At 39.1% G+C, this 12072-nt stretch overlaps 1 protein-coding gene across 2 annotated transcripts in view; it reads left to right on the forward strand.

Moving 5' to 3' along the window:
- The first annotated feature begins 1704 nt into the window (after positions 1 to 1704).
- Positions 1705 to 12072, forward strand: part of LOC139444767 (suppressor of tumorigenicity 7 protein homolog) — a 66520-nt gene continuing 56152 nt past the window's right edge. The window contains exon 1 of one of the 2 annotated variants that reach the window (XM_071225714.1): positions 1705 to 1855. In XM_071225714.1, coding sequence (XP_071081815.1) covers positions 1705 to 1855 — 151 coding nt within the window. The remainder of the gene's footprint in view (positions 1856 to 12072) is intronic. The other variant, XM_071225716.1, reaches the window with a different exon arrangement.

Here is a 12072-nt window from a genome sequence, read left to right on the forward strand (position 1 = left end):
CGCAGCCAACAGCAAACAGGCTGCCCAATCAGGTCGCCTTTTACGGCCAGCAGTGGAGTGGTGGGGACCCGTCAGTAAAGTTATATATATGTGTAGTTTACTCACATATATCAGCACTAATCATTATAATGTGGCAGTTAACAGTTAATCTAATAACACCAGGGGTCTATGAAAAGTTGTCTTATACACAGGATGGCGACCTTTGTGCCTCCCGTGTGCGACCATGAAATTTGCCAGGTCGTCGTTGGAGGCTCAACGTAGGCAGAATGGTTGCCTAGGTCATTCCAAGGTGGTACACGGGAGGTTCAGACATCGCGATGGACGCCATGGTCGCCGTGAATTATTGAACATGATCAAAACAGTCGCACAAAGGTCGCCGAGGAGATTGGTTGCTCAAAGGTCGCTCAAAGGAGTCACAAGCATTGCCGTTGTTGCAGAATGAAGGCACAGTGGTCGCCCAATGGTCGCCAGGTAGAAGATGCGTTCTGCTGCAAATGTATTCCGTCAATCTGGGCGATGCTTCTACCTCCCTTGTGCCTCCTTTGGGCGACCAACAGCTTGCATTGAACGATGACTGTGGCGACCGCCGTGACTCCATTCGGCGACCACGGCAACCCCTTAGACACCATGGCAAGGCTTCTGCCTCTTTTCTGCCTCCTTTGATCTACCTGTAGTGCCTCCTCAGCCTGCCTATAACTAGAGGGCTTGTACCTGCAGTGTTTCATTGTGGTTGCAGACGCTGAACAACTCGAGCAGTTGCTGCTGAACAACTGCTGGAGCAGTTACACAGAAACATGATTTTCTGGGTTTAGGCGACCATTGAGCGTCCTGGCCAGTTTTTGATCGCTCAAAGGTGGCACAAAGGTCGCAGTCCTGTGTAAAAGGGATTTATACACCGACTCTTTGATAACATTATATCTCAGTTTAACACGGGTGCAGGCTAAAATGTCACCTCAGCAAAACGTCACCGATTTCATTTGTCGAAAACAGTCACTGAAGGTCAAGCGAAAACCACACCTTATATTTATAATAACGATGAGAAAAAGTATTTATGTATCAGTATTTGTGCTTTATTTATTGGAAACAATGATTTTGTTAAGATATTTTTATTTACACTCAGCACTCATATCATTATCAATTGTTTATTATCAATTATCAGTCTATTTTTTCACTATATTTCCTCCATATTTCAGCACAACATACAGCATTCTTCAAACGATACAGCATGTTGATTTTTTTTCTCGCATCCGACGCATCGCTATGACAGCACCCTGCCATGCGGGATACAGTTTCAAACATCACGGCGTCAGCCGGTTTGATAAAGTATGTTGTGTCGTTTTGCTGAGAGCCGTTTTGGCTTGAACTTTACAAAGATATGTCTCCTACTGACGAGTAGCTTATTGATATGTTTGTTTAACAAATTAGCAATCGGCGATGCTGACAAGAAAGAAAGATATTACACTCACGACTGCATTTTTAATTCTGCATAAAATATTTATAGTTATTATATTTATGGGAATTCGTTTTAGGGCGAGTTGATTCAAATAAAGAGTCGTTTGAAAATCAGTTGTAAAATGTAAACAGATACGATATAGTATAGCAGACATATCATATTCTTAAATTATACGATCTATGCATTCATTGCGATTTTTTGGATTTATTTAAAACTAAAATGTCATTTGCTCCGATCCGGTCATACGAAACATGGCGGGCTTCCTGTCAAGATTCTTTGACAAGTTTAAGTCTTGGATTGCGTGGTCCTGGACCTATTTGTGGGCAGTGTGGTTCGTTCTTGTTGTGTTTGTCATCTATATTTTGCGTGGACCTCTCAAACTAAACGAGAATTTGTCATATGGTAAGTTATTTAATTACTTTTTAAAAATATTTCCTCGTGTGAACGCAACTGTTGAACTCTGAAATGAAAACTTTGTTCAACCAAGAGAATATTTCTTTCTTTTTTGCAAAATAAAAACCGACACGTTTTTTGTCAGTGATCACTTTGTAAAGATGGGTAATGCCCATTATCCATTTCATTATGTGGTGTGAAGGTGATCTTTACTCTCTTTTATTTACTTCAAGTTCTGAAATATGTTTTGTTAACAAATGTTGCCAGACATACTTTCACGAATATTTAGATACAAAGTATGCCAAATGTCATTTCTGACATTGTGGTGTCATTGTCCTTTAGCATGGTTTGTATATATAATAAGTGAAATGCATATTTTTATATAATACTAAACAGGTCTTAATTTCCTAGGAAGACATCCATCCAGTAGACTTCCACTAAAGCATATATCGACAGATCATAGGTTTTCGGATGGCATACGTTTTCGGACCGCCATGTTTATTGCAATTATTCGTGCTATAACAGGGGGTGGGTGGGGGTGGCATCACACAGAAATTGTAAATAGTCAAATGATGGCTTGTTTTTAAAAGAAAGTTGTCTTTCATGAGTGAATGAGGTGTTACAGTTGTTCATGTGATTAAAGAGAAAACTATGAATGTTTCTTAAGCGTTTCAAAAACCCATAAGGCAACTATGCAGTTTACCGGGCACAGCCCGAGCTCTACCATCCGCTCAATTACCGCGCTATAGTGCCACCGCTGTCTCGTTATACCGTTACCGTGCCTCACACTCTGGTGACTCTCGCTTCACGATCCAACACCCGTTCTCGGTCTTAGGGAAACTTACACATCTTTACGATCCAGCATCCGTTCTTGGTCTTAGGGAAACTTACACATCTTTACGATCCAACACCCGTGATAGCGCCTGTAGTCCAGTGGTAGAGCGTCGGCTAATTAACGCCCCCACAGCGCTAACTGGATCTGAAAAAGTGCGCCCAGTAAAGTGCACTACTCCCACCCATAATATGGAAATGTTATTAAAAGGATTGAGTGGCAATGCATACTACGTAAACTACAGAAGGGATAAAGGCGGAGTCTTTCCGATTTCCTAACATTATTCTTACAGATGCAAGGGTTAAAGGGACAGAACATCTATAGAGACAGTTCTGGTGTTTGTAAATCATGCATGAAATAATTTCAGAGCTTGATGTCGCATCTTAAGTTCGTGTGCAATTCAATTCTCAAACCAAAACAATAGATCTTACAGCAAAGCCGACAGTCCAAGGGCTCAGAGTAATAATTTGCTTTGGTCATGTTTGTTAGAGGCAATTTGAAGAGAAGACTTGTGTGTTTTTCTTATGGATAAGTTACAATATACTAATTGCCAGCTTGATTGATTAAGAAGCCAGTGGGTATCAGAGCCAAGATTACAATATAACTGCCTCAGTTGTATGAAGCTTTCCACAGTGAAGAACACTCTCCTACCAGGCGTTCCTTGCAGCCATCCTAGTACCACAGTCCTTTCAAGATATTGTGTGTGTTTTTCATCTGTTTAATTTTCATTGATTAAATAGCCTAAAATGTGAAAACTCTTTCCATTTGCATATTTATCCTTTGTTTACATTCCCGTTATGGCTCCACATGCTGTCATCTAAGCCCAACAGGGATCAAGCGATACGGTGTCTTTGATGTGTGAGAGCATATCTGGCATATCTATATGATTATGCAAAGCAATATGTAAAGTGCACCGAAAGGCTTACATTAGGTCCAGCATAGCTGCTGACATCTCAAGGCCTTCTTGACTGCGAAATTCAAAATGTTGATTAAGTTCAACAAACATGTCCTCTCATTAATATTTTGCTATATATATCATGATAAATGCTATAACCTTTTTGGTTTCTTAGCATTTTCACTATCCATCCTGTAATCAACCTAAAGATTTCTGATGTGGAAAGATATTTTCCCAGGTGTCACATACCTTCTCCCCTCTCTTAAGTCAGTGGTTGGGTGAATAGTTTCTCAAAATCATATAATTATATTTATCAGTAACTGAAGACCCGGGTTAGCTTCCCGACATGGGTACAATGTGTGAAGCCCATTTCTGGTGTCCCCTGCTGTGATATTGCTAGGATATTTCTAAAACCAAACTCACTCACTCACTTTAGTATGTAGAACATGCGCAATCAGTGTCAGTCACTGTCAGGCGCTTTAGCTTCCTATATTACAATACATTTGGGTTTTTTGCCAACACACAGTCCTAGTTTTAACCCACAAGACTAGTTTCCATCATGGCTTCTTCATAGCTGAAGGGGGGGCATGGGTGGCCGCGATTCACTGTGCAGAGTTGCGTCCCTTGGGCACGTCAGAAACCTATGATTGTGGGTTCGAATCCCGGTTCGGCCCGATTATGTTTCTAGGTTTGTCAGCACCATACCTGTGCTCGTGGGTTTCACTGAAGGGGTAAATGTCTGACACCTGCATCACTTCGGGCTTTCCTCCCACATTAAGCTGACACGCCGCGATGTAACTGTAATACTGTTAAAAGCGGTGTTAAACCCAACTCACTCACTCACTCATAGCCATTCATGGTTACCTCCCTTACATGAACGTGCACAGCTTGTTCCCAATTTGTGCAGTTACCTACCTCTAGCTTTTGATCTTTTTCCCCAATCACAGAACGGATATCATTTGGCGTGTGTTCAATGTCATACCAGCATTATTATATTCCTTAAGCATTTGGGATTCTAAAGATATGAGTGTTTCAAGATAATTCAACACGAGTCTGCAGTTAGTAGATGAAACTGATTTACTTTATTTAAGACTTTGAAAACATTTTCCCTTTCTCGTGAAGATTCAGTGATTTTGACACAAATAGCTGTTGATAGCTCAATGACTTGGACCCAAGGAATGTAATAAGTCAACGGCAAAAGGCAATTAGTCAAATCAACAAAATGGTGGATAAACAATAACATTAATCAATGCAGTATGGTTCGTTGTTTGATGAATATATACCATCTGGCCCTAAGACATCGCAATAAGAAAAGCGCTTGACTAAGTCACTATAGCTGCTGACAGTTTCCCTATGCTACAGAAAGTGATGCAAAGATATGCGCTGCTCCGAATTTCAATTACAAATTTTGACGACTGTGCATTGGTTTATTAAATTGATAATGTAAGTAGGACTCACCCTCACTGTTTAATTATAAAGCGTGATGACTTTTTTAGAATTTCTATCAGTCAAAAGTCCGACTACTTAAACAAACCATCTGTCATATTGGATTTTATGTCTATGGCCGGTGACCTATGGCCATCTGAAACTCTGAGATTACGGTTATTTTTCTTTGAAAATGAAATCAGTGCTGTTACCATGAATATATGTAACTATTTACGCCTTTTTATGGTGAGTCAACACTTCTTTGATAACAAAAAGGGTATAAAATGTTTAACAATAGGTCTGAAATGATCTGATGAAAATGATCTTTTTGTCTCAGTTTGTGGTATTGCATTTGTTCCTGGAATGTTTCACAGTTGCCTCCCTTTGACCACTAGGTCAGCCTGATGGGTACAGTAGCTCATCTAGACCCTGACAGTTGAAAATCTATAACTGACATTAAAATGTGTAACCGTTCACTGAGTCAAAATGCTTGTGGGAGAGAAATGGCTGTTAATATGGTTACATCAATAGTTTTAGTTTGACAGAGTGGGGATATAAGGATTGTCCATTCTGTTTCAGAAACTGTGCTTGTGGGTTTACGGATGAGGTACATGTCTAAGACCTGCATCACTTCGGGCTTTAATCAGACATGAACATGATGAAGATGACAGGCCCTAATATAACTGAAATACTGTGCAAAACAGCATTAATCAAAATCCACTTACTGTTATTTATTACTGTTAGTAAGAATATTTCCAGCCCAGTTTTTTTCAGTAAATTTTAATACAAATGGAATTATGTTCGGTACCAATCTTATTAAAATTATATCTTTTACCATCTTCCTGAGGCAAGAGAGTTAACTGACTTTCAAAGTCCAGTTTCCACCCTTGCCGAACTAGGCTGGAATTCCTGGGCTCGATCGTAGTGCCACCAGTGGCTATTACGAGTTATGTCCTTTCTATGCCTCTCCGATTGACCAATCTCGTATCATTTGCATTTGCTTCAAACAAAACGGTGGCGCCCAGTCAAGACAATCTGATCGATAATCAAGATCTATATTGTGATTTCGATCACCACATTTCGATTTCGGTGCGCGATTTTGATTGGACTATGCATAGACTCGTTAGTCCAGCCAAACTCCATAATACCAACCTAGTTCGGCAAGGGTGGAAACTGGGCTATTATCATGTTTATAGTCAGTTAACTCACTTGCCTCGGGAAGATGATCTTTTACACAAATGTGATACCTCTCTGCATGAACATCTTAACACACTGGGGGACATGAATGCCAGTAGTCTGAGGCACCACAATTCGCTGTGCAGAGTTGCATCCCTTGGGTAAGCCAGAAACCTTGATTATTGGTTCGAATCCCGGTTTGCCCCAGTTATGTTTGTAGTTTTGTCAGCACCATACCCTCGCTTGTGGGTTTCACCAAAGTGCTGAATGTCTGAGACCTGCATCACTTCGAAGCGGGCTTTCCTTCCACATTTGGCGGACCTGCCATGACATAACTGGAATACTGTTCAAAGGTCCGTTACACACTCACACTGAGAACACCTCCATTGAAGGTCACATCAAATGAACTATTTAATTAGCCAATCTGCATCGTGGCTTCTGAATTCTGTGTACGAGTCTGTGAAGCTTTCAAACCAATATTTGTGATTTCTGTATCTCAAAAACGAACTAAAACGACAACTTCCAAATATAGAAATATATGGTGGAGCCATGATTTTATTGTGAATATTTTATAGACTCTGTCGTTTCTGAGCGCCATAGCAGAATTTTCTGTGTGAGTTTCCACTTGTACAATTAAAATTCCCAAAATTTCAAAGTTGTGAAAAAGAGATGCCAAAACATCTACGTCGAGAACCCTTGCATCCTCCATTTGGATTGGTCGATCAAAGTTATCTCTGGGTTCAGATGATGTGACCTTCCATAGAGGTTTCCTCAGATCTTAATTCAGATTTATCATTTCAGGTTAAAGATCTGATTTTTATAAGACTGATTTGGTACCGGAAATCTTGACAGCATGATATAATGATGTAAGACTGCTGGGGAATTTAAATATAGAACTTAATGAGATCATAACTCATGACAATGTGTGGCATTAATTCATTTATTCCGCAGACATTATATATTCATTTTGTTCATTGGTTGATATGATGGTCTAGTTCAGTAAAGTGACAAAGTGTTGAAGTGATTAGTTTAAAAAATATTAAAAACAAAGTTACATGAACTTTAATGATAGTTGGATAGACGCAATCATTTTGTTATCACTCCAATAGTTTGAATATGGGTACTAAATCGTCCCACAGTTCCCCTCCCATAGTTAAACAACAGCGGTCACCCTCCCATAGTATAGCACAGTATAGTGAATATCACTTGAAGATTAGTTGGGGACATTAACTTGATCGAACTTTGTTTTAAGTAGGAGAAAGTCCTCAATCTCGCGATTATTTTTGCATGTGAAACTTGTTCTCGGCCTAACGAAAGCCTCACGAAAATGACCCAGAGAGCAAAATGTCTGGAGTTCGATCTTTTCTTGTACTTCTTTCTCGTACAGAAATGGACAAATTTCATGTAAATAAGCTTAACATTGTTTCACAGGCATTACTTAGAAGTTGACGGATGACAAAGTAGACACAATTTATGGATAACAACTTCTTTAATACTGTTAGGGCGACATTTCGGTTATACCGTTGTCAAGTCTCTATACCGAAACGTCGCCTTTACAGTATTACAGATGTTATTATCCATAAATTGTGTCTACTTTGTAAGTTTAACATCATGCCCTGGGAACTGATTAAACTTTTGAAATTTTCATGTAATGGAAAAACTGATGTACCTTTATTCATTGCAAATGTACTCAAAACACATCAAGTCCCAAAATTATTTTAATATTATTTTCACCTAACAGAGCTAATTTGTCAGCAATAATTATATAAACCATAAAATACAATGTGCCCTGATATGCTTGAGAGTTACATTATTATCATGATTATCATGGTTCTGAAATTCTGCTTCGTTCTTTGAGTAGAAGTTGTTTGTTTCATGTTGTTTCACGCCGCACTCAGCAATATTCCAGCTATATAATGGCGTTCTGTAAATAATTGAGTCTGGACCAGACAACCCAGTGATTGACACCATGAGCATCAATCCACGCAATTGGGATACGATGACATGCATCCACCAAGTCAGCGAGCCTGACCACTCGATCCCGTTAGTCACCCCCCACGACAAGCATAGTCGCCTTTTACGGCAAGCATGGGTTGCTGAAGACCTTTTCTACCCCGGATCTTCACGGGTCCCTTGAGTAGATGTACTAGATTTCTTTTGCAGGGACTTGATGAGACATGTTGTACACAATGGCTGACTACTGGTATCAAAATGAGACATTAGCAAGCGGTATGTCACAGCAGCCCTCATGACTGCTATGTCCTTGCTGGAATACTGAAGCTCTCTGTTCATAGCATGCTTAATAAAGATGCTTGATAACAAATTGATGTCTCTGCAATGATAGCCAGTGCATGTGATCCAATGGTGGGTCGATACACCAATGCATCGGTGGATTGTGTTATTTTTTTTCACGATACAAGTATCGATCACAGTCGCACACTAAGTAAAAAATATTGATTCATTCCTTAAATGTTTACTTTAGCAAACACTAATTAGTAGTGAAAATTAGTGTAGATAAAGTAAATATATTTTATCCATGGCGCCATACTTGAAACTGCCAACTGTAAATCGTCAGTTTGCCAGGTTTATGATACTATCCTGTCTATGAAAAATGGCTTACGCCACAGATAAGAGCACATACAAGTATTGTGATACGTATCGGATCGTGAACAAAGTATCATGATACATATGGGATCGCACAGTTGGTGTATCATGTGAACTCACCTGCCTCTATCGAATGTGTTGCGAAGGCAGGACCTGAGTTATATGACTGCTTAATGACCAGTTTTGTACAGGTTATGGTGAAAGGGATTTGGTTACATTAATGTATTATATTTATGTAAACAGCTTAGCATTGTTGTACTGATTTATTAACCACACTGTCACATAAAATTGCGTCTTGTTGACAATGCTAACATTAGTCTGCAGATTTGCATACGATCAAAGTAGTACTTTATTATGTGGAGGACTAAGAGTGGGCCACTTGTGACCTTTCTGCACTGGCCCCATGAGTGGATTGTTTTGGAGTTGTCTACCCTTTTGATATTTTCTACCTTACTGCTCTTTACAATATAAAGCCTTGGAATATGTTTTCATGAGGTGACATTTAGAATGACATTAAAACAGAGACTGACCAGGCATCTCAGGGGCGATGTTACAGAATCATCAATTCTGTTGTTTCAGCATGTTTAGTAGTCTGAGTAGCTGGTAACGGCATCTTTGCTTACCGTGCAGTCGAGGCTCATGGTTGCTCATTGATTTGATTTCCAGATTTGGGCACAATTATTTTCATTATGATCCTTGGTCTGTCAGCACTACACGGTAATCATAATAATAATCATCATCATCATCATCATCATCATCACCATCGTCATAGTTCCAACCAGTTCCAACTAGGTGTACATGTCTACAGCCTCAGTCACTGTTTCCCTTGTACACCTTGGGTTAGCCTTGCTCCAAGGCTGTACTGAAAGAAAAGTCCATGGATGTGTAGCAATTCTATCCTCCTAATACTAGTAATAGGCAAGTCTTGATATTTTTCTAAGGACTCCAGTCTCTTATAGGGACAACTTGTTCTTATTATTTATATAATCTTGAATTTATGATTTAGACTAATAATTGCTGCCTAAGAGACTTATGCAAGTCTAACCTTTGGTGTATATTACTGATCTACTGTTACAAGCAATTTTAAGACAGAGTTCCAGATAAGCTGCATATTTGTGTAAATCACCAATGAGTTACTGGCATGCAAATACACATGAATATTTACAGATTTCTGTGATTGAATGCAGGCACCACACATATATGAACTTTACTGCAGTGTATAATGCATAAACGTCGCTACATCTTGCTAGTTGTTGACTGGCCATGTATCTCACTGTAATACGACAACTGTGTTAATGTTAAACATTTGGGGCAGCACAGAAGCAAATTAGAAGTCACCCGAAATAGCATTTTAAGCAGAATCATTTTAAAGATTAAATTATTTTACTCATAGGTGAAAAACTACCCAATAACAGGGTTTTCTGCAATGCACAAATACAGAAAAAGAATAAACTGATTCCCGAGGGATGCACAATAATATTTATTGTACCTACAGCGCATCAAGAGCAGTTATGGGTGTCTGTCATTTCATCCATGCATCATGACCACTGTCCACATTACTGATTCAGTCCAGGCTAAAGTAATTATCAAAACATACAGTACACTTCACCATTTCATTACCTCACAGGACCTCATATTGCCTGTAAGGACCCTTGATAATAATTATTGGGGGCCTCTGGACCGGACTTTTGTAAGTCAACGTAATACCCTGCAATAGACTGAACCCAAGGGAGTAAAAGTATATTGAATACCAAACAAAATCTGTCGATACCCAGTGTATACTGTCAATACTCAATATGAATATGTGAGATCAATGGCTCAAAATATTATCTGCAGCCAAGGTTATGAACCAGCTTAGTCGACTCCATGGAGATCCATTGGTCCCTAGCACAGTTGTCTAAGGCGCTGCGATTCACTGCTCTGAGTTGCGTCCCTTGCGCAGGCCAGGAACCTGTGATTGTGGGTTCGAATCCCTGCTCCGATTATGTTTCTAGGTTTGTCAGCACCATACCCATGCTCGTTGGTTTCACCAAGTGGTAAACGTCTGAGACCTGCATCACTTCGGGCTTTCCTCCCACATTAAGCTGACGCGCTGCGATATAACTGGAATACTGTTAAAGGTGGCGTTAAACCCAACTCACTCACTCACCGAGCACTCCACTGGGTTTTGTATTTAGGAGGTGACCAAAGTGGATTGGGTGCTCGGGCTGCTGTGATAAAGGAAGCTGTGTATTGGTTCACACGTAAATCAGATAGTTCAGTGATTTGATAGGTCACAAATTAGAAAAATTTGTTTGTGATAATGCTGAATGTTCACATGTTTTTTTCTGGGGCTGGCAAATAGATTGATAATCAGAATTATCATCAAAAGCAGAAAAATATTAATGATTATCGATATAAAGATTGTATCATCAATAATATCTCACATAAACAATTTTGATGAAAGAAAGTTTAAATTTTCCCAACCACACTTGTGATTGTCAATAATGTCAATTGCTGAAGATGGAAATTAACTTTTTTTGTAATATCTTGAATGTCCACAAAGTAATCCCTGCATTAATGTCACCACTCACCAGTGGAGTGAAATTTGTTGATTTCTTTGGGACTTTTTTTGCGAATTTGCTCAAAGTTACTTCTCCGATATCTATCGATAATTGATTGATATTTACTTAACGATTTCCAATACCTACTCTCTATGATCTGTATCGATAGCCAGTCCTTGTTTTTTCAGTGAAAGTGTTTTGCAGTGTAAAGTTTACACTACCTATTTACTTGTCCAAATTACACTGAGATCAGATCTGAAAGCTATTACTTATGTTAATGGATATGACCTTTGAACTGTCCTGTTTGGCAACGTCAACCGAGACAAAGAAATATTCCTTAATATCGTTGATTCTGTGCCTCATTTCTTCACTTTGAGCAAATATTTATATAACAATAACATATTACATATATCTCACCAAAAACTGTTTACCTTTTTCCATGTTTATCTAGAAAGAACAATTGTCATCAACTTTTGGGAAGATCTGAAATTATTCTAAAGTGATGTACAAGGACATATTGTTAAATTTACAAAGCAATTCTTCTGGGAGGGCTAAATAACAACTTCCTAAATCATATTGTAATACTCAGCAAAACAACAGATGCCTGTTTGTCCATCCTCTTTCACTGTACCAAGGGGAAATGAATATTGTTTAAAAAGAAATATATAGGTAATGAGAATGCTCACTCATTAATTGCAGCATTAAACAAGATACGTGAGCCACCAGGAGACAAGGGACATAACGGGTGCAA

This window comes from Haliotis cracherodii, unplaced genomic scaffold, assembly GCF_022045235.1.
Source record: "Haliotis cracherodii isolate W230 unplaced genomic scaffold, xgHalCrac1.p SCAF_6, whole genome shotgun sequence".
Classification (NCBI taxonomy): domain Eukaryota; kingdom Metazoa; phylum Mollusca; class Gastropoda; order Lepetellida; family Haliotidae; genus Haliotis; species Haliotis cracherodii.